At 48.1% G+C, this 20,891-nt stretch overlaps 1 protein-coding gene across 1 annotated transcript; it reads left to right on the top strand.

Annotated features, from left to right (window-relative positions):
* The first annotated feature begins 647 nt into the window (after positions 1-647).
* Positions 648-17,243, top strand: TEDC2 (tubulin epsilon and delta complex 2). Its single transcript, XM_074964695.1, has 10 exons — positions 648-773; positions 2,639-2,737; positions 3,780-3,835; positions 4,324-4,972; positions 7,546-7,599; positions 9,332-9,416; positions 9,817-9,925; positions 10,170-10,271; positions 13,036-13,250; positions 16,978-17,243. The coding sequence occupies exons 1-10, from the start codon at positions 748-750 to the stop codon at positions 17,122-17,124; spliced, it is 1,542 nt and encodes a 513-aa protein (XP_074820796.1). The 5' UTR covers positions 648-747; the 3' UTR covers positions 17,125-17,243.
* Positions 17,244-20,891: the final 3,648 nt, after the last annotated feature.

Genomic DNA, 20,891 nt, shown 5'->3' with positions numbered 1-20,891 from the left:
GCAGAGGCCGGGGCTGCCGCCAGGAGTGGAGTTGAGCCCGGGACCAGAGCTGCAGCTGAGAGTGGAGCTGGAACAGAGCTAGGGACAAAAAGGGGCTGGATGGTGCTGCCTTCCTGCCCCCTGTCGGGGCTGACCTGGGCCCCACCGCAGCCCTCGGACATTCCTCCGCACCCCCCAGTCTGGGGACCACAAGTCTACACTGACACTGCGTCGCCCTAACTAGATCGACATTGGCTCCACGCCGCGGGGCAGGAAAGGGGGTTGATACTGGGGCTGAGAGGTATTTATAGTGGCTACCACGACCACAAGACAGCTTACATCAACCTAACCTGTAGCGCAGTAAATTCGGAGTCACTCCCCTACGTGTAGGGTGACCAGACAGAAAATGTGAAAAATCGGGACAGGGGGTAATAGGAGCCTAGATAAGAAAAAGACCCAAAAATCGGGACTGTCCCTATAAAATCGGGACATCTGGTCACCCTACCTACGGGCCCCCATGTAGACGTACCCTGGGTGGATCCCCGTGACACCACGCTGCAGGACGGTGACCCTGACCCTGCCGCCGGGCCAAGCCCCCTGCTCCCCGCGGCTCCGGCTGAGCTGGCCCCGGCCCCGCCCCCGGCAGCGCGCCGCTGGGGCCCGGCCTGCGCTAGGCGGCGCTGGCCCGGCGGGGCGGGGCTTGCGACGGCGGCAGTTTGCAGGAAACGGCGGGGAGCGCGAGAGGTGTCCCGCGCCCGACCCCGCAGCATGGTGCCGGCCGGCCGTGCCCGCAGGTAGGGGCGTGCGCGGCCCCGCACTCCGGGCCGCGTCTCCTCCCTAGCGTTGTGGGCAGGCCGGGCCCCGGTGTGCAGCTTCGCTGGGTGAGGGGGGCTGGTGGGTTCCGGCGGGGCGGGGCGGGACGAGCTAGCTAGCTGGGGTCCCCAATGGAGCGGTATAAGGGGGGTGGTGGGAGTGGACCTGGCAGGCTCCTGGGGGGCCAGCTGGGGTCCCCAATGGAGAGGTACCGAGGGGGCCTGGCAGGCTCCTGGGGGGCTAGCTAGCTGGGGTCCCCAATGGAGAGTGGGGGATGGGCTGGTGTAGATTGAATCGGGATGGGTTCTTGCTGCACCAGGAAGGAGGAGGGGGGCCTTGGGGATCTGTGCACCCAAGCGGGGAAGGGGGGGGAGAGAAAGAGCTGCCTCTGCTTATACTATAGCTGTATTCCTCCTCCGTTAATCCCTATAGAGGTCCCCGCAGGGGAGGTGCAAACTCCTCCCCTCTCCCCCCCCCGCATTTGAAGGCTTATAGCAAAAGCCTTGCTCTCGTCTCCCCATCACTCAGTATTGCTATCCCCAAGCGCTGAAATGCCATGAGCCAGGCCTCAAAATCATGCGACTGGCTTAAAAATACAGAATTTGGGGTTCTTTGCCCTCTGGTCACATTTCCAAACTCCTCTCCACACCTCTGAAGATTAGAACCTTTTTAAAAAGGAAAGCTGTGATTCTACTCCGAGACAGTAGGGCCTCACCAGAGAAAGGGGAGGGCTGTATTATATTGCAGTTGGAGTGGAGTCCTTTGTACCCAAAGAATTAACGAATAGTGCGTGCTGATAGAGCCAGATGTTGCAGCCCTTCCTCGCTCAGTAGAACTACAGGTACAGGGTGGAGAAGGGCTGCCTGGGGAAGCCTTAGTGTAGGGGTCTCAAACTCAATTTACCCTAGGGCCAGTACCAGTCCTCAAATCCTCCCAGCGGGCCAATAATGTCACTCATGCCACCCAGAACCTGCCCCCCAAAAGTCTGCTCCCCACCTGCCTAAGGCTCTGGGAGGGAGTTTGGGTGGGGGGGGGAGGTCTGGGGTAGGGGATTGGGGTGCAGGCTCTGGGAGGGAGTTTGGGTGCAGAAGGGGCGAGAGGTTGGGGAGGGGGTCTGGGGAGGGGGTGGGGGTGCAGGCTCTGGGAGGGAGTTTAGGGGTGGGAAGGGAGTAGGGGTGCAGCAAGGTGGGGGTGGGCCAGGGAGCCTCTGCGCCTGCTGCCCCCAGGCACTGCCCCTGCAGCTTCCTATTGGCCGCAGGGGCACTCGGGGCGGGGGCAGTGCGTGGAGGCATAGCCTCGCCCCGGGGCCGCAGGGAGGCACTGGCAGACGCTGTTCAGCACTGCTGGGGCCCCGGGCCATTTTAAATCACCTGGTGGGGGGAGCGCCCGGGGGCGGCAGGTGGGGCCAAGGGAGAGACCCAGCCCCAAAACTGCTGGAGTCCCGCGGGCCACGAGTTTGAGACCCCTGCCTTAGAGGCAGTGTTCCTAGTGGTTATAGCAGTGTGTTGCAAGCCAGGACTCCTGGGTTTTATTCCTGATCCTTCCAGTGGCCCTGAGAGATTCAGAGATGTACCAAAGATCACACACTGCCTCAGAGGTTGAATTCAGGTTCATACAGTCCTTGGAGAGGAGCAAAGCACTGTTGTTAGGGGTAAAATGTTTTGTATTTGTGTTCAATCCACCCAGAAGGACTGCCAGTCCAATGTTTCCCCAAATGCCTAATCTGGGGTGGATGCAGATAGGTTAAAATCTCGCCCTGCTGGTAAGGCAGCATGCAGAGCAGGAGGCAATGGCATTTGTCATGCAATAGGATGAAAGGAAAACCTAACTGTGGTTCCATTTCCAGGCTGGTTTCCATTCTCAGTCAGGCCCTGGAAGACTGTGCTGAGCAAAAGAAGAAGTTAGAGGACAATCTAACCCTATGTCGGGCCCTTCTTGGAGACTGGTGAGTCGTCAGTGGGTGGCAAAAGATGACTGAAAAGCTGCTCAAGATACTTGCATTGCTCAATGTCTTGTAGAGGCAAGGAGGGAGCATAGCCTAGTGTCTAAAACTCAGGAGCAGGAGTTGGGAGAGCTGGATTTTATTCCCAACTCTGCCATCAAGACTCTGGGTGGTAACTAATTGTGTTTCACCAGTATACTGATTCTGATGTCATAATGCTAATAGCTTTCTGGTTGTCCAGAGAGTCTTCTAGAAGAACAGGGCAGACCTTGATGTCTAATGTAAGAATGTAAGCTGAAAAAAAATTGCTTAGAGAAGTTCATAAAGGGGTGGGGTTGTTTGTCCATCATAAATAAGGAAGAAAAAGAAAGTGGGCACAAACCTACTTCCTTCTTCCCTTAGTGGGTCCCCTTTGGTGTCCCAGATCATGGCAGGGTGTGCAAGTCTTGTGCTCCTGAATCCTTTGTTCTTGTGCATATTCTTTCGCAAGCTGCTTTTAAAAAAAAAAAAAATCCTCAGCATTCCAGTGCTGATTTCCCAGCATTCTGACTTCCTGTTAATGGGGTGCAGCCTTGCGCTCGTCATGCAACCAATAATAAAACCCTTTTATTTGCTCCAGTACCAGGTAATCCCCTGCTCAAGAGCTGTGCTTTTCTGTTTCCATGGGTCAGCTTTTTGTGCTTGTGAAGGGATTGGTCTGTATTGCTGGCCTGAATGAAGCTTTAGGCAAATATCTCCCGCCCCAGTCCTGACCTGAAGCACCTCCTGCTGTTTGTGTCTTTTCTGACCCCCAGCTCTGCCAATGCAATACTCTCCAGTGAACGGTGCCTCCCTGCATTCTTACTTGGTGGGAGGGATGCAGGAGAGAAAGGGGGACTGACTAAAGGGTTGTGTGTGCTCTGGGCTATCTAGTGTCCCCTGAAATTCTCCTGCTGGCCAGGCCCTGCTCGAAGGATAGGGGGCACTTGGGTGAGCTATCGTTAACCCTGGCTGTCAGAGTACAGTCACACCCTTCATGTGTTCTGTCTGTTTTCCCCCTCCCCAGGAAGGTGCAAACTCCTGAGCGTCCAAAGCCGGAGAATGGCCCAAAGGGTGACCAAGGTGAGGCTTTTTTTCTTGCCGTCTCTGTGTTCCGTCTGTGCTCAGTCTGGCCGTTGATGATCTAAGCTGCTTCCTGGGAATTCCCTCTGATGTTCCCTGCTAACAAGGGGCCTGATTCTCTTCTGTGCCTCTGCTGATTTCCATGGATTTAATCTGGATTCACACCTTGGTAACTGAGAGCAGAATCCAGCTAAGGGTCTTGCCACCACAGCTGCAAGCCTGAAAGGGATGTCTGTGAATATCACCTGTTTGTGGAAGGGTTGGTCACTGCGGAGAGATGTCGGGTCCTGCACGGTTGCCATCCATCCTGACTCTTTCAGGAGTTTGCCAAGCAGAGACTGCAGGAGTGTAGTGAAAAGTCCCTCTGCTTCCTTGTTATAGATGATGGCTCCTCTGAGAAATGCAGAGGAGTGAGCCAGTGTAGTGAGGAATGGGGAAGGAAGGGGCTTGTTCAATACGGCTTCCTGATACACCTTCTGCTCTTGTAGAGAGTGAGCCTTCACCCAAGGAACTGGAGGAGCTGGAGCTGCTGAACAGAGCCCTTGAGAAAGCATTAAGAGTCCGGAAAAGCACCCTGCGAAATCCTTCGGAGGCCCTAGGAGAAGGAAGGAAGGCAGCAGAGAAGAAACCTGCTACCAGCGCTGTTAGAACGCAGCAGGCACCCTTGTCTAAAGAGAGTGTCCCTCACACCATCAAGGTGACATCTGTGTGCAAAAAGGCTGTCTCATCCAAAAAGCTCTCTGCTTATATGCTGAAAGCTCCCTACAGGACTGATCCTGTGAAAGCACCAACCAGCCAGAGCTCCAGGGCTCCAAAGGTGGCTGGGAAGGGCTCCACTAAAGGGGCTGCCCTCCAACAAGCGAGGAAGACTGTGCCAGCTGCCAGTGTGAGTCAGCAAGAGTTCTCTGCTGCTGCAGAACCATCTGGCTCACCCAGATCTCCCCTGCAGCAGAGCTCTTCTTCCTCTGGAGGCTCTGCTAGTGCCGAAAACTCGGTAGCTGTCATCCTACAGGGAGTCAAACCAGAGAATGACTGTCCTGGTTCCTTGGCAGAGTCTCCAGTGACACAGAGCCATACAGTAGGAGATATCCCTGTGGGGAGTACCACGGCCCGCAAATTCACCCTCCAGGAAAAGGGGTACGTTCTCATCAGCAGGCACCTGGAATCTTAGTTTGTTCAGTATTCAAACTCCATTTCTCTTTTCAGCTCGTCCCCACAGGAGCTAATCTTTCCCAGCATTCACTGGAGCCTAGTTCTGTGTCATTGCTGCCCCCAATGTTGCCTTTAGAATTACCAAGGAGACCCCTATTTTAGATGCTTATAACTAGGCTTGGCAGAATTTAGTTTTTGTTGTTTTTATAATTTTGATGAATAATACCAATATTTATTTTTAAGATTTTTTTATTTTTCTTGACTTAATTTTGTGCAACTGTGAAAATTTATGGGTTTCAAACTTTTTTTAAAATTTATCAACTTAAATTTTCACAATTGTGGGAAATTATTAGGGGGGGTCAAACTAATTATTTTATGAAGGCAGATACTGAGATTCAAAAGGTTAAAGCTTTATAATAGTTAAAACACAAATTGTCAAATCACATGTCAGAATATACAAAGGAAGTAGCCATCAATCTAACTCTAATACGTTCTCAAGTAGGATTTTTCTTACTTTGCCTAGCTGTAAATTTCTGTTATGGATGGAACTGTTTTTTCACTGATTTGAGTGTCTATGGTGAAATCGACCTGTATTGACATTTACCGATTAAAAAGTGAATCCTTCCAAGCCTAGGTATAACTTTAACCAAATTTAATAAAAATAACCCCTTGGATTGATGTTTCTTAGACCAGCTGTGACTATTTTGCAAAGTTTGCTTAGTAAAATTCCCTTGGACCTTTGTTTTATTTTAGATCCTATCTTTTTTTTGGCAGTTAAGTGTTTTGAATGCCATATTTCATACTCCCCAAAAATGGCTTCACACTTAGCAAAGCTGACATAGACTTAATCCCAATAAGGATGGTGCCTTTGATGTATTGCAAAAACATATGATTAATGAAGAGCATCCTGACCTGTACAGAGGTGTTTCACTTAGGAATACGCTGCAGTGACCACTACAGCCTGGGAAGATTCTATCTGGATTTAACATATTTTTGCCCATTGATGTCTCTGAAGTTATGCATGGGATATGTGAAAACTGAATTTAGCTGATGCTTAAATTTTTCAAAAGTGCCTACGTCCCATTAGAAGTCAATGGGACTTAGGCTTCTAAGTCACTTAGGTGCTTTGGAAAATTTTGGCCAATAAGAACACTGTCAGATAATAGTAGGCTGGCTTTGAAATCAAATCAATCAGTGTCTTATTTTAATACAGTGATACTCAGACTGAGGCTCATGAGCTGGAAGTGGCTCTTTAATGTGTCTCCCTGTGGCTCTTTGCAGCATGTGATTTTAAAACACTGTGTGATAGGTTAATAACTTGGATTGGTTAATAATTAAATCATGATTCTTTTACTATGTTAACCAATTGTAGTTGATAAAATAATACTTGATCAGTCATTTTGCTGTGAGAATAATATATATAAAAAATAGTAAATGAACCAATGGAGTCACAGAACTGTGGCTCATTTGGGTAATGTTGATCGGTAATTTGGCTCCTGATCCACTGAGGTCTGAGTATCACTGTTTTAATATATAATTTTTTTTTAAAGGGAATTACAAAAACTGTTATTGGAGCAATGCAGTTCAGATGTGACTTGCACCCAAGCCAGGAAATGCAGCTATGATTTCTGCTGCTGCTACAATTTAGCTGCCTCATGTGTCTGCATGAAGGCAAAAGATAACACCGTTCACATAGCAATGCAGTGTGCACAAGGAGACCTAGTGTTGCTGGGGGAACCAGAATTTGAATATGCCAATTTATTTGTTTAAAATCTTCATTAATGCGACACTGCAGTGCTTACTGGGTGCGCAGGTGCTTAGTTAGCTCTAAATTGGCGGCCCAGGTTTTTGCAAAAGTAATTTGAGGGATTCCACTCCACAATTCAGCTCCCCCAGTCTCTGCCATGAGGAAGGGAAAGATAAAATGCCCCCCATTTCTCTTCCACTTCTTCACATGTCCCTGATGCTGCCTTGGAGCAATGCTTCTGGGGCTGCTGAGCCTCGCTAGGCACAGCCATGATGATTGTCATTAGTGAGAGATTTCACTGTGTCCATCCCTCATCAGCCTGCAGTGGCAGCTCCCTTTAGCTTGGGCAGCCTTCATCCTGCAGCTGCTGGTCTGCTGCCAAGATCCTGCTTCCAAGTCTGTGTTCCAGCTTGTGGGATGAGATCGTGATGGGGTTTGGACACATGCACAGAGCATCTCAGCTCCGGGTGGCCAGCCCCCCTCTCTCTGAGTGATGGTGATGGGTAGTCGTGGCTCTTCTCAGGCTGCTCAGTGGTCACGCTGAGCCGTGCAGTTCCCATTCCTTCAGGGCTCGCTGGAGATGGTTGATTGGGCAGCTTGGGGGATGCTTCTTCTGGCTGGTGCGGTAGTTGTTCGATGCATGGAGGATTCAGTCTCCAGAGCAGTCAGGCTGGTGCCTGTCACCAGCACTAAATTCATTGCAAATGTAGACATCAATATCCTCAAATAAAAGATTAGGAACAGGGTGCAGTGTCCTGATCCTGCTCTGCTGCGCTTTGGCAGTCATTACTGAAGACTCTCTTCTTTGCAGGTCTTCGTTGAAGCTACCGCTTCCCTATAGGAAAGCCTATTCCAGGAACTCCAGGTAAAGCTATCACCACCAGCCCTACTTGGGATTCTTTCCTGGTGGCAGGGGAGGTGTAAAGGGAGCGGCCTGGGCTTTGCAGCCTGATGGAGAGGAAGCCTAAAAGATGCTGTAGCATTTGAGGGGCATTGGCAGAGCTGTGTGGAAAGCCTGAGACTGGAATAGCGGGGATTGCTGCAGATCAGACTTGAGGGACCTTGGCAGAGCTGTGCATGGGAGCTTGCATGGAGCCTGCCAGTGACGTTCTAGCCAGTGACGGTACGCTGTCACTTCCAAGGGCACGAAAGCTTGCAAAATTCACCCCAACATTTTAAAAATATGAAGAATTCCAAGGAAAGTCATGGTCTTTAGCCTGTATATAACTTTACAGTGGTGCAACTGTATTTGCAAATACTCGTCATGAAGTTAGAGACCATCCCCTGCCAGTCCCAGTGTTTTTGCTGGTCTGATTTTCAACATCCCAAACAATGGGGCTCTGACCCACTTCCTTTGGGAGATCATTCCACAGCTTAATAGAACCCACTGGGGTAACACCTGTCCTGATGCTCAGCATAAGTAGAACTCGAAGAGTCACTGAGTCCAGTCCCCTGTTGTTGCAGGCCACCTGTCATGTGAATCTGTGAATTTATCAACTTAAACTAGTTAGGTTGTTCCAGAACCTCCCTCTTCTGAGGGTTAGAAACCTTGTAATTTCCAATCTGAATTCAGAGCCAGATAAACGTTTGTTCCTAACATTGCACCTAGCGAGTGTGTAGTGTCCCAAACAATTTCTCCCCTTCTTGAGAATTGGCACACAGGTGCTCTGGGGAATGTTGTGCCGTGTGCAGGACTATCTGTTGCCTCTGCGTGTATTAACACCCCCTTCCTCTTGAGAATTGGCACCTTTCAAATGCTTGCAGATTATCATCAAGTCACCTGCTAGTCATCTCTTAGCCAAGTACATAGATTTCTCTGATTTTTTTCTGTGCAATTTTAGTCTCTTTACTGCTTCTTTGAACTTACATGGCAAAGTGAAAATAACCTACCAGTTTAGCTCTGCGTTCCCGAAGTTCCCTTGCAGGGGAAATGCATCTAACAGGGTCTTAGCTATTTTTTCCTATTCCATTAACCTGGCTGTTTCTCATTATAACTTTCCTCTGAAAGCTGCAGTTTTAAAATGTTTCATCTTGACAGAGTTAAAACTTAATCTAGTAATGGGGCACACTAGCCCATGGGTCAGCCAGCCACATACTGGGTAGTTATTTTAAATGTAGTGCTGCTATCCCTCATTTTCTGCAGTAGGTTTCTGGAGCGTGGCTGAAATACTTAGTCTCATGTGGCCATATTCTTGTAGGTGGTTGGGTCAGTGCAGAATTATGGAGACCTTGTGCAAGTGGAACATATCCCACTGTCCGCTCTCCTCCCCCATTCTTTGTACAAGGCTCTGTGTTCCCAAGAGACCCCTCGAACACAAGATTCCCACCTGTCTGCCCACCTTGCTGATATCCATTTTAATGTTCCTGGAGCACCCTAGTGGAGGTGGCACCATCACACCTCTTCCCACACATGCTGTCCTGCCATAACACGCTGAATTAGAGAAACCCTGGAAATCTTTCATCTAAGGAGAAGCTGGTGGAAATCACACAGGTGCTCTGGGGAATGTTGTGCCGTGTGCAGGACTATCTGTTGCCTCTGCGTGTATTAACACCCCCTTCCTCCCTCCCCCCGTCCCCGGCTTGTCTTGAATTTTCAGACTGTGGGAGAAGTGTCACCTGTGCCAAAGCAGCTCAGCCACAGCTGCTGCAAGGAGTCGCTTTCTAGAGAGAATGCAGGCGACCGTATCCTTTTTTACCTCTCCTGCCCCTTTAAATGATGGCATGCAGCCACATGGTGCAGCTTGATGGGCGTCCTCTTCAAATCATCCGAGAGGTACCCTGTCTCCCAGGAGCTGTGCCTGTAACAAAAAGATTCCTGTCCAGAGCTCGTGGAAAGGGTTCCATTCCCACTGCAGATCTTCACTATTCGCAGAAACTTGGGTATTTTAATGCAGACGAACTGAGCCATTAGTAAACAATACATTTAGACATCCTTCCCCCCCACCCCCCCACCCATCCTCTGCAGTGTTATCTTGTGTGCTGCTTGCACTTTACATCTGTCTGGAATCCCAAAGAACTCAGCCCTGGGGTTTGCCATGCTAGCACTTGGGTCTAAAGGAAATGCTCCTTAAGCTGCTGTAAGTTTTGTTCCTCTGCACCAGCCTTTAGTCCTGCAGAGATAGAAGAGGGGGTGATGGTCCTGCGTGATGCACGTTCTCTCCTGCGCCAGTACATGGAAGCTGAGACCACAGGTAAGAAATGCACTAATGGCAGCTCAAATTATTTCCCCACCTGCCTGTGTCTTGCCAGGTGTACTCAGCTGTCTGTGGCTTAAGGAGACCAGAGCAATGGAGGGGGCAGGTGATAGTCCCATTCCCTGCTTTGGAGTAGTCAGATATGGTACCTATCACTTGCTGGTGTGGGGTTGGGAAGTAACAGAATTACTGAATTGTGATGTTTCTGTGTAACCTCATAGCTGCTAGCTTTCCCCTCCAGGCTACCCAACTTGGGAGAGAGAGTATGAATGTCTCCTGACCCTGGAAGGCCTGCAAGACACAGCATCCCAGTGTCTGCACAAGCTACAGCTGCTGCGTGCAGGTGAGGCCAATATCTGCTGTACTGGTCAAGTGTCTAAGCAACCTGTCTTGTTTGAGCAATAGTTTGGTGCTTGTGATTAGCCTGAGACCCATGTTATTAGATAAAATGTCAAAGATGCAGCTGAGGGAGGAGGAACTCATGGACTGAGTGTGTTAATATTACTGGTGGATTAAAGAGACTAGACTAGTATTATGGATATGATTTTGTCACAGTAAAATTATGCATAATTCACAGCACAGTCACAGTAAAAAGAAAATTAATTTCACGCTATGGTCACAGCAACAAAATAATTGTGTAATAAGGGAATGTGAACATAAATATGCATTTATTAACACAAACAGTGTAATGTTTCTGCTTAACAGAATTTAATGCAATATAGTTTTATTTTCTTTGCAAAAGTAAGCTATTTTGGAATTTTTTATTTTTGTACAATACTTTTTTCAAACAACCATAACAGGAAAGTGTTTGATTTTCTAATAAAATAACTTTGTGATCCTTTTTGGTTAACTTCCATTTACACGCGGCTGTGATTTTGTTCCAAGTTATATACTGAGTGTGTCACTTTTGATGCAACATCTCTCATCCCTGAGCACATTATTAAAGATGAGAATGATCTTTCTGTGTCCACACTGTTGAGTGGTGCTGCTAAGCATCACAGGGTAACCACTGCAAGAACTGGAAATCAGGGTTTCATGCTTCTCCAGACCTGTAAAATATCATTGCTGCTCAGTTCTTGAAATGCTTCCCAGTAAACCCAATATACTCTCTCTGCTGGAATATTGTCTACACACAGTGGGATATTTTCAAATGTCATGGCCTTAAAAATGTTTCGGTGTTTTGCTTGATGTGGCTGAAATACATTGCATGCCCTGAAAGAAGCGTTAGCGGATGGGCAAAAGTGGGAGATTGAGTAAGTTTCCGTATACAACTTAATTTTGGTTTCAGAGTAGCAGCTGTGTTAGTCTGTATTCGCAAAAAGAAAAGGAGTACTTGTGGCACCTTAGAGACTAACAAATAAATTTGTTAGTCTCTAACTTAATTTTGAGCTTTCTAAAAGTGCAGTTTTTGTTGCTGGGTGTTGACAAGTTTCAGTGCAGCTCTCGGCCTCCAGCACAAGATCGCACATGTCATTTCTCACTTGATGAGCACGAACTGTGGGCCCTTTGTAAATCATGAGAGTATTCGTGATTTGGGATACAGTTTTCTTAAGAGCTTCCAATTCTTCAATAACTGCTTCAGATTGGCAGAGATCAACAATCTCTTCAACCTGAACTGCTCTAACCAGTCTCCTTTGTGTTTTTAAAAAAAAAAAAAAAAAAAAAAAAAAACAACACACCCCACAAAATGTAATCCTCAGCATGTGCAAGGTTATAAAGACCTGCTTTGAACCAGCTGTTCCATCTGGTTATTACCGGGGCTGGTGGGATGCAAAGACTTTTCCCTTATTCCATTAAAAACACATGTAAGTGCGCTTTCCTTGCAGGATAAGCAGGTTTATTTCATTTACTTTTTAAAATATTTTCCTTCACAGTTTGCCAAAAGCTTAAGCAAATGTGCCATGCATGTCATATGTACAGCATTTAAAAACAAAGGTTTCAAGTCTTGACCCCAAGCTTTCCCCATGTTTGTGGCATTATCTGTCACAACTGCAGTGCTGCAATCAAACGATATTGGGAATTTTTCAAGTTTCCCTTATAGCCTAGCTTGCCATTTTAAAATTAACTGCTTCCAGAACCTCACAATTCAGCAAAGACCCTTCCAGCTTGTTGTATTCACCTTCAGCTGAAGTATCCACATTGTCACTGCTGGTTGGGAAGGGGAGGGCAAGAATATTAAGCCCATATCTGTCTTCAGCATCAGTAGTTTCATCTGCTACAATGCTGATTCCTTCAAAGGCTTGCAACTTTTCTTTTAATTCTTAAATGTCATAGTAAAAAACCTTGGGTAAGTAAAACTTTTAAAAACTGGTCTCACTAGAACAGGTTGCATACTAAAAACCTTCTCAGTGTTGGATGTCAAGGGTAAGGAAAAGGTTTCTGTTAATTTTAACAGCTCTGTAACTGTTTTCTGAAGTTTTGTGTTCTGTTTTCCTCCACTTCTAAGGCCCCTCATTTGTGCTTATGTGTTGCACTTTCCAGATGCTTGTCACAACTAGTTTTTTCTGGTAAAATCAAGCTGACATGTAAAATTTTTCTCCACTTTCATGAAATGTTTTGGGGTTTATCACTGCTCAGTTTTGCCATTTTACTTGTATTTTGTTGCTGTTGTCCTGTTTACTGTTCAGGGGTTCATCTGTTCCAACCACTTTGACTCCTTCCCTGCTACTAACACTGCCAATAATTTTAAAGCCATGATCGCTTCCTGTTTACGCAAGTGTTCGCTGTCTTCATGGTCAAGTTGAAATACAAAGAAAAATTCACAGGTTCTATTACAGTGATGACCGCCTGTGACATCATTGTATCCTTATCATTAGTGGAGACAAGGATTTAAATCTCTGGTCGCAATTGAAGCCATTGCAACAATTTGTCACAATCATTATCAGTCTCTGTTTAGAAAGGGCCTGGTACTGGACTAGTAAGGGAGGTTGCAAGTCAGGAGGGAGATGCACTGGCCACCGTGTGTAGCAGAAGCGTGGCCTGTGCCTGGTTGTATATATAACTACTAGTCCAGCATTTTTTATTTTTATGAACACTAAATACATCCAAAATTCTGGAAGAACAAATGAAACTTGCTGATTTTTATTTATACCCTCCCGCCCCAACAGCTGCGGAGTCCCAGATGGCGGTATACCCAGCAGACTGTGCTCACAGAACAGGGACCTCCCCTGCAGATTGCGCTGCCCTCAGAGGACGAAGATGTGGGGACACAGGTGTCCTGGCAACACCTCTCCTTTTTTACTCCAGCTGCCAGGAGCTGAGGGACATGGCCACCTTGAAACTGCAGGTGGTGATGCTGCGCCAGCAAATCGACATACAGAAGGTAACTCAACAGCAGAAATACATGATGGGGGGCAGGAAACAGCAGCAGCACAATTAGTTCTAGCAGAAGCTAGTTCCGAAGCCCTGGGGTTTGCTAAGCATGTCCATGTCCTGTCACCCTCGGATTCATTTCAAAGATGCATATGTTGTTAAGCCAAAAGGGACCGTTGTGATCATCCATTTAGCTCCTGCATAACCCAGGCCATAACTTCTGATTGAACTAGAACGTTAGAGAGACGAGGTGGATGAGGCAATTATTGGACCAGCTTCTGTTGGTGAGAGAGACAAGCTTTCGGGTTTACACAGAGCTCTCCATTATGGTTGGAAAACTGTACTCAGATAGTCACAGCGAAGTTAAACAGATGGTTAGCATGAGTAGTTAACACGTATTTAAAGGGACCATTCAAGGCAATGTCCCGTTAACACCTCTCCAGTCATTAACTACTTGTGCTAATGGGCTTTAGTCGATGAAAGCTTACGCTCAAATAAATTTGTTAGTCTCTAAGGTGCCTCAAGTACTCCTCATTCTTTCTGCTGATACAGACTAACTCGGGCTACCACTCTGAAACCTGATCCACCTTGTGTTAGCTGTGACACTCAGAATACTGTACCTTTCCCAGGCCTGAAGAAGAGCTCTGTGTAAGCTCAAAAACTTCTCTCTTTCACAGGCAGAAGCTGGTCCAATAAAAGATATTACCTCTCCCACTTGTCTCTCTAATATCCTGGGACCAACACTGCAGGAACTAGACCATGTTTATTAGACTTTGTTCTTTTTTCAGTTTGTTGAGGGAGGGGTTTGGTTTTTGTTTTGTTTTGTTTTTTCTTAATACTTCTATTGTCGGGAGAACATCATCCTAGTCTATTCTTTGTCACATTAATAGCTAGAGACCCCATTGGCAGCTGTTGCCTCAGTTGTGCACCTGTGTTGTGATCTTCCCCTGTACTACCTATCAGCAGTCTAGCCCCTCCCGTGGGGCCAGAGAGGAGCACTATATTCACATTCCTTTGGTCTCAGGCTGCCCTGCTATTGACCTTGACCTTGCTGGACCACCAATAAGAATGAGAAGAGAGATCAATCTCCACACCAGCTCAGAGCTGGGTGCCTTCAGCACAAAGGATTGCCCATTGCCCTGAATTATTTGCAGTGATTTAGCCGTACGGACTCTACTCCCCGGGTCTGAACTCTCACTTAGAACCTCCAGACTGGGCTAAGAGCCCTGCACCCAGAGGTGAAGTGTGAGGGTTTAGCCATTAAGTCATCCCCTGGTCATCCTACAGCTGCACTTTGACATGCCAGTCACCTGAGCTGAGTGAGGGACATGTTGGAAAAGAAACTCTAGCAGAGCAGGAAACCCTCATGAGCAAAGGGAGAGTTAGGCTATGTCTACACTTGCAGAGTTTTTGTGCTGTCAGTTTCAACAGGGATAGTGAACTGGTGAAAGAAGAGCACTGGTTTGTGTACTCACTTACTTCCAGAGGCATCAGAGTGTGTTTACATTTGCAGCACTTCCATCCCTGATGAGAGCAGCGCACTGAGGGCAGCTATCCCACAGTGCAGCTCTCTCCATTTTGATGATAGGTCTTGTGGGAAAGGGTTAAGGGGGGTTGATCGCGGGTCCCTGCACAGCCTTCTCTCCCCAAACACTGATCAGATCCAGTAGCTCAGCATTGCTCCAAGCAGGGGATCATTTGCTCCATGGAGCAGGCATTGTCACCTGGCCAGATAAGTGAGCACTTGCCAAGAAAACGGGAAGGGGAATTTCAAAGTCCCTGGGGTTTTACAGGGGGGAGGGGTGGATGGCTGTTTACCTGGCATCAGAGCAGCAGAGCTGCTGGCCAGAGTGGTCACCAAGGCACTGTGGGATAGCCTGTGGAAGCTAAAAGCTCTGTAAACAGGAATAGCGTGTCTTCACTTGCACATCACCGCAAAAGCATCACCGGTAAGAGCTGTATGCCTCTCGTGGAGGTGGTTTTCTTTTTGCACTGAAACTTCTGAGTTTCACTGCAAAAAGTCATTGGCAAGTGTAAAAAGAAAAGGAGTACTTGTGGCACCTTAGAGACTAACCAGTTTATTTGAGCATGAGCTTTCGTGAGCTACAGCTCACTTCATCGGATGCATAGCATATTGTGGAAACTGCAGAAGACATTATATACACACAGAGACCATGAAACAAAACTTCCTCCCACCCCACTCTCCTGCTGGTAACAGCTTATCTAAAGTGATTATCAAGTAGGGCCATTTCCAGCACAAATCCAGGTTTTCTCACCCTTCCCCCCCACACACACACACACATACAAACTCACTCTCCTGCTGGTAATAGCCCATCCCTCTTTGAAACCTCTCTTTATAATGCGCATGATAATCAAGGTGGGTCATTTCCAGCACTAACAACTAACACGGCTGTTACTCTGAAAATTGGCAAGTGTAGACGCTCCCAGGGTTTTTGTGCAAAAAAGGGACTTTTTCGCTTTAAATGGCAAGTGTAGACGTGTCCTTATTGTTATCTAACTGCATGCCCTGGCTGTTGGCAAATCCCTCTGCACCTGCTGTCACACAATAGACCTTCCTGTGATTAAGTCCTGTCTTTAACGTCAGGCCTCTGTTTATGGCCTGTCCCTGTGCCCCATCTAGAATGGTGGTTAAAACCTCCTGCCTAGATATCAGGGTGACCACTGGGGCTGGAACACTTGTTATAGTGGGGACGCGGAAAGCCAGCTAATGAACCTGTAAACTGTGTGTATTCAAAAGCAATGTGAAAAAGCACGATTCATACCACATGGGTGCAGCACAGCTCTGGGATTCTCAAGAATTGCACAATAATGCTAGCTTCGTTCTGACAGCACCAGCAAATTTTCACCATGAAACCTGGGGGTGCTGCAGTACCTGCCGCACCCCTCTTTCCTATACCTATGCAGGTGACTGCCCTCTAAATAGATGCTTTATGTAGGGTGAGTTCTGGAGTCCAGAGATTGGTGAAATACTTTGCAGAGGGTGAGTCAAATGAGTGCAACATAAACTGGCTCTTTCCAACCTGCCAGTGCCCACATGTCTGTGGCCCAGGCCTAACCATTTGCTGCTGGGGCCTAGGTGGTGGGAATGCCAGGAACTACAGAAATTAAAGAATCCTGTGGGGTCACATTGCCCTTCTGCTCAGTGAGGCAGTACTGTTTCCCTGTCGTCTTGGATATGTGAACTAGTCTAGTTTTAAATTAATCCGGTGGAAAGGGGCTTCTGTCACCTCCTTTGGGAGAAGTGTGAACGCAGCTGTTGTTTTAGCACTCCCACAAGTACTTCAGACCTGCCATTTGCATAGCTTTGTACATGAGTGGATTCTGAAGCTCTTTCCGAAGGCTCAGACATTCCCATTGTAATGGGTGGAGGCTGAGACACAGAGGGTCAGTGACTTGTGGAGGGTCAGACAGCTCTGGAGGCCATTGCGTGGGAGTGGTATAGCCATATGTGGTGAAAGATAAGTAGTGTTATCTGTACTATGCTGCCCTACAAGGTGTGTTAGGGTAACTGTGGGTTACTCTATGGTGCATCTCCAATGAGCAGAGAATGGACACTTTGATAGTTACATCTGACGAAAACAATCCATCCTTCGGCAATTTGGATATGATTACCCCTAATGCCCTGCCTAGCTTTTGCTGCTTCATACAACCACTGGGAGGTCCTAGAAACGTGCTCTGCCTTTCAACCTGCTGCTGTGTTGTTTGCTTCCACCCAGGTCTTGATAGCCGAGCTTCTCCCCATTCTGGAATCCAGGCTCCCTTGTGATGATTCTCCATCTCCTCTGTACCGCGCAGTTTACACCCAACTCTGTGAAGGAGGTGAGCGGTTCCCTGTGCTGATGAATGATGAGCTGCCAGACTGACCCTGCATCCAGCCTGCTGTCCTGCCGGCCATCCCCAAGCCCAGAGAGAGCCAAGAAATAAACTTTTCTTAGTAATTATTTTTCTCTCTGCCCACCTGACAAACAAAATTAAATTTCACGCTGGTTGCTAACTCCATTTCTCTCTTAAATCATCTTCTCTACCTGAGAGCTAAGGGGTACTGAAGAGAAGGGCTTTGAAGTACCACTACCTGGGGCTTACCATCCAACAGGTTACCATGAATAGTACAGTCCTTTACCTGGATCACCTCCAACTGTGACCCTGTCTGATCCAACTAGCTAAGAAGGGCTGAGCCACATGGGTGCTTAGATGGGAGATGTCCATGGAAAACTCAGGTGCTGCAGGCAATAGAGAGGTTTGGGGTGCAGGAGGGGGATCAGGGCTGGGGAAGAGGGCTCTTGGGTGGGGCTGAGAATCAGGGGTTCAGGGTGCAGGAGTGGACTCAGGCTTGGGGCAGAGGGATGGGTGCAGGGTGTGAGGGCTCTGGCTAGAGGTGAAGGCTCTGGGGTGGGGCTAGGGATGAGGGGGTTGGGCGTGTGGGCTGCCCCAGGGCTGTGGGTGGGGGGCGGGGGAGAGAGGACTCCCCCAGTTACTGTGTAAAACACGGAGCAGTTCTTGCTGCAGCAGCTTGGGGCAGGGGGGGAGAGGTGCCTCTCCCTGGCTGTGATGCTCCAGTGGGCCTGGGCCAGGCCAAGGGAGGGGCTACTCTCCCCCAGCTGTGGGAAGTACAGGCAGGGCAGGTCCATGCTGGGGGAGAGGCATCTCTCCTCCCCGGAGCCTTGAGCCCCTGTGTGGGGCTTAATAGGCAGCTGCGTAGCCACGCAGCTTAGAGGGAACCTAGGTTGTGATAGTGGGAATTTTTGCTTGAGAGTCTCAAAGCATTTTACATAAATGGTCTCTTTCGGTCCCCATCATCCCTTGCTCAGTCCCCACCCCCTCCTTTCAGAAACCATTCCCCACACCATTATTTTATCCTTCTGTGACCACGGTCACTGGAGGGGCCACTGTGAGATTGCTCAATCAGAGCAAACTGCAAAGAATAGGGCAGACAATCTCCAAAATTGGCAGTTTATTCTTATAATTAAATTCACCATGCCAGTAACCAAACAGCTTCTGTAATAACTTACTGGTTATCAAGAAGCTAAAATACAGTTCACTTTAAGCAATCCACCCTTTGGTGCCCACCCAGATGGCCACATCTATATAGTGAGGCTTATTGAAAACCTTATTCACCATATATAATGTTCTACCAATCCCAAGAGATTGGACACACATTACCCACCAGCTCAAAAAATATTTCAGATCTTACCTAAATATACGCACACAGCCAATTCTTATTAACTAAATCTAGAATTTATTAAAAAAGGAGAGTTACTGTGATTAAAAGATCCTTATACATACAACTGAATAATGTTCTTAGGTCAGTTTCAAAGCAAAGATGGTGAGCTGCTGATTTGTAAAAGTCCTTCCAGAATCAGTTTGTAAAGGTCCAGACACACCCCTGCGGCACCTCCTCCTGGTCATTGGAATTTGCTCTTTTGCAGTCTGGAGCACCCTCTGCAGGCCAGTGATCCACACAGCTCTGGCCCCCCGTGTCCCTCACAGACCCCAGTGCCCTTTTCTCTGTGGTTCTGTCCCCTGGCAGTACCCCCACACTCTGCCTCTGGGTCTCCCCTTCCTGGGGAACTCCCAACCCACTAGCCCCACCTTGCCTCAGTCTGGGCTACTGCCAGTCATCACCAGGCCCCTGCTCCCTGGGGCAGACTACAGTGTAAAGGCCACTCATCATAGGCAAGGGGGTTCGGACCTGCTGCCTTTCTGTACCTCTATGGGCCTTGGACTAGGCCCTATAGCCTGGAGCGCCCCCGCTCAGCTTGCTCCTTCCCCAGCACTGCACCACCCTCAGTACCCTGTCAGGCAGGCCCTACTCCTCCCAGCCTAGAGAGAGACTGCTTGGGCTGCTGGCTCACAGCCTTTTTATACAGACCAGCTGCGGCCTGACCGGGGCATGGCCCAGCTGCGGCTACTTCCCCAATCAGCCATCCCCATGGAATCACAGAATATCAGGGTTGGAAGGGACCTCAGGAGGTCATCTAGTCCAACTCCCTGCTCAAAGCAGGACCAATCCCCAACTAAATCATCCCAGCCAGGGCTTTCTCAAGCCTGACCTTAGAAACTTCTAAGGAAGGAGATTCCACCACCTCCCTAGGTAACCCATTCCAGTGCTTCACCACCCTCCTAGTGAAAAAGTTTTTCCTAATATCCAACCTAAACCTCCCCCACTGCAACTTGAGACCATTACTCCTCATTCTGTCATCTGCTACCACTGAGAACAGTCTAGATCCATCCTCTTTGGAACCCCCTTTCAGGTAGTTGAAAGCAGCTATCAAATCCCCCCTCATTCTTCTCTTCCGCAGACTAAACAATGCCAGTTCCCTCAACTCTCCTCATAAGTCATGTATTCCAGTCCCCTAATCATTTTTGTTGCCCTCTGCTGGACTCTTTCCAATTTTTCCACATCCTTCTTGTAGTGTGGGGCCCAGAACTGGACACACTACTCCAGATGAGGCCTCACCAATGTCAAATAGAGGGGAACGATCACTTCCCTCGATCTGCTGGCCCCAGCCACTGCCCTCTCCAGGGCTGCTTTTAACCCCTTCTATTTTAGGAGCAGGGTAGCCACCCTGCTACACAGTTCAATAGGTTATAGTGCAATAGGCAGTCCATGTGTAGAGTTTGTTCTAATTCTTTCATGAGAATTTGCAGGGATAATCCAGGGCACACCAGGAGACCTCAGGCTTGTGAGTTGAACTTCCCCTGACAAAGTTTAAGCAGATCTGAGAGGGTAAGGACTAGGCCCAAAGCTTCCTTTACACTTCTCTAGCAGGCTAATAGCCTTTTGACAGAAGACATCTCAGCAGGGGCCTTCCGGGGTGAAGAATAGGCAGTGTATATTGTTGCTTTGAAATAAATCCTGTGTCCTAGACACACACTGATAACTAGTTGCATTGATTAGCATAAGGCACTTAACAATTCGAACAGTTCACAGGTAGTTTACTACAAACTTCAAAGAGAAATAAAGACAATATTACACCACTAGTTTCATCTAAATGTTAATATTCCCCTTTGATCTCTGAATCAATAGACCATAGTAATGAAACATTACAGACAGGAACTGAAGTTTAGCATCTACAAGCTAATTGGATCACATTGTTAAACTTCTAACAAGATATAGGTAAACAGACAAATACAATTAGTATCTATTGTTAATCCCCCAACAATACAGGCCTACATTTCAAGGGCTTTATGCTATTTAATGTGGCTTTGCTACCTATTTATAAGGAATGGCCCTGTTTACCCAGAGGCAGATTAGAGGTTTGTGGGGCCCAGGGCCCTGGGCCAGAGCAAGTGGGGGCCCCTTCCCACCCCTTCTGCCTGCAGTCCCCCTTTTCCTCCCCACTCCCCCTGGCACTCCTGCTGGGGAGCGGGGTTGGGGCATGGGGGCCTCCCCTGCTCACTGGCAGGAGCACCAGGCAGGCAAAGCAGGGCAAGCCCTGCACCCCAACCCCGCTCCCCAGCAGGAGCACCAAGTGGGTGGAGTGAGTCAGGTCACGGGGATGCCCGTTTTTCTGGGGGCCCCCAATTGGCTGGGGCCCCTGGGCATGGGCCCCATTGGCCCAGTGGCTAATCTGCCAATGTGTTTACCATTTCAATACTTTTCTAATATGTCCTTAAAGGTTGATTTTTG

This window comes from Natator depressus, chromosome 10, assembly GCF_965152275.1.
Source record: "Natator depressus isolate rNatDep1 chromosome 10, rNatDep2.hap1, whole genome shotgun sequence".
Classification (NCBI taxonomy): domain Eukaryota; kingdom Metazoa; phylum Chordata; order Testudines; family Cheloniidae; genus Natator; species Natator depressus.
The sequence above is the reverse complement of the archived record's forward strand: the minus strand, read 5'-3'. Positions and strand labels throughout refer to the sequence as shown.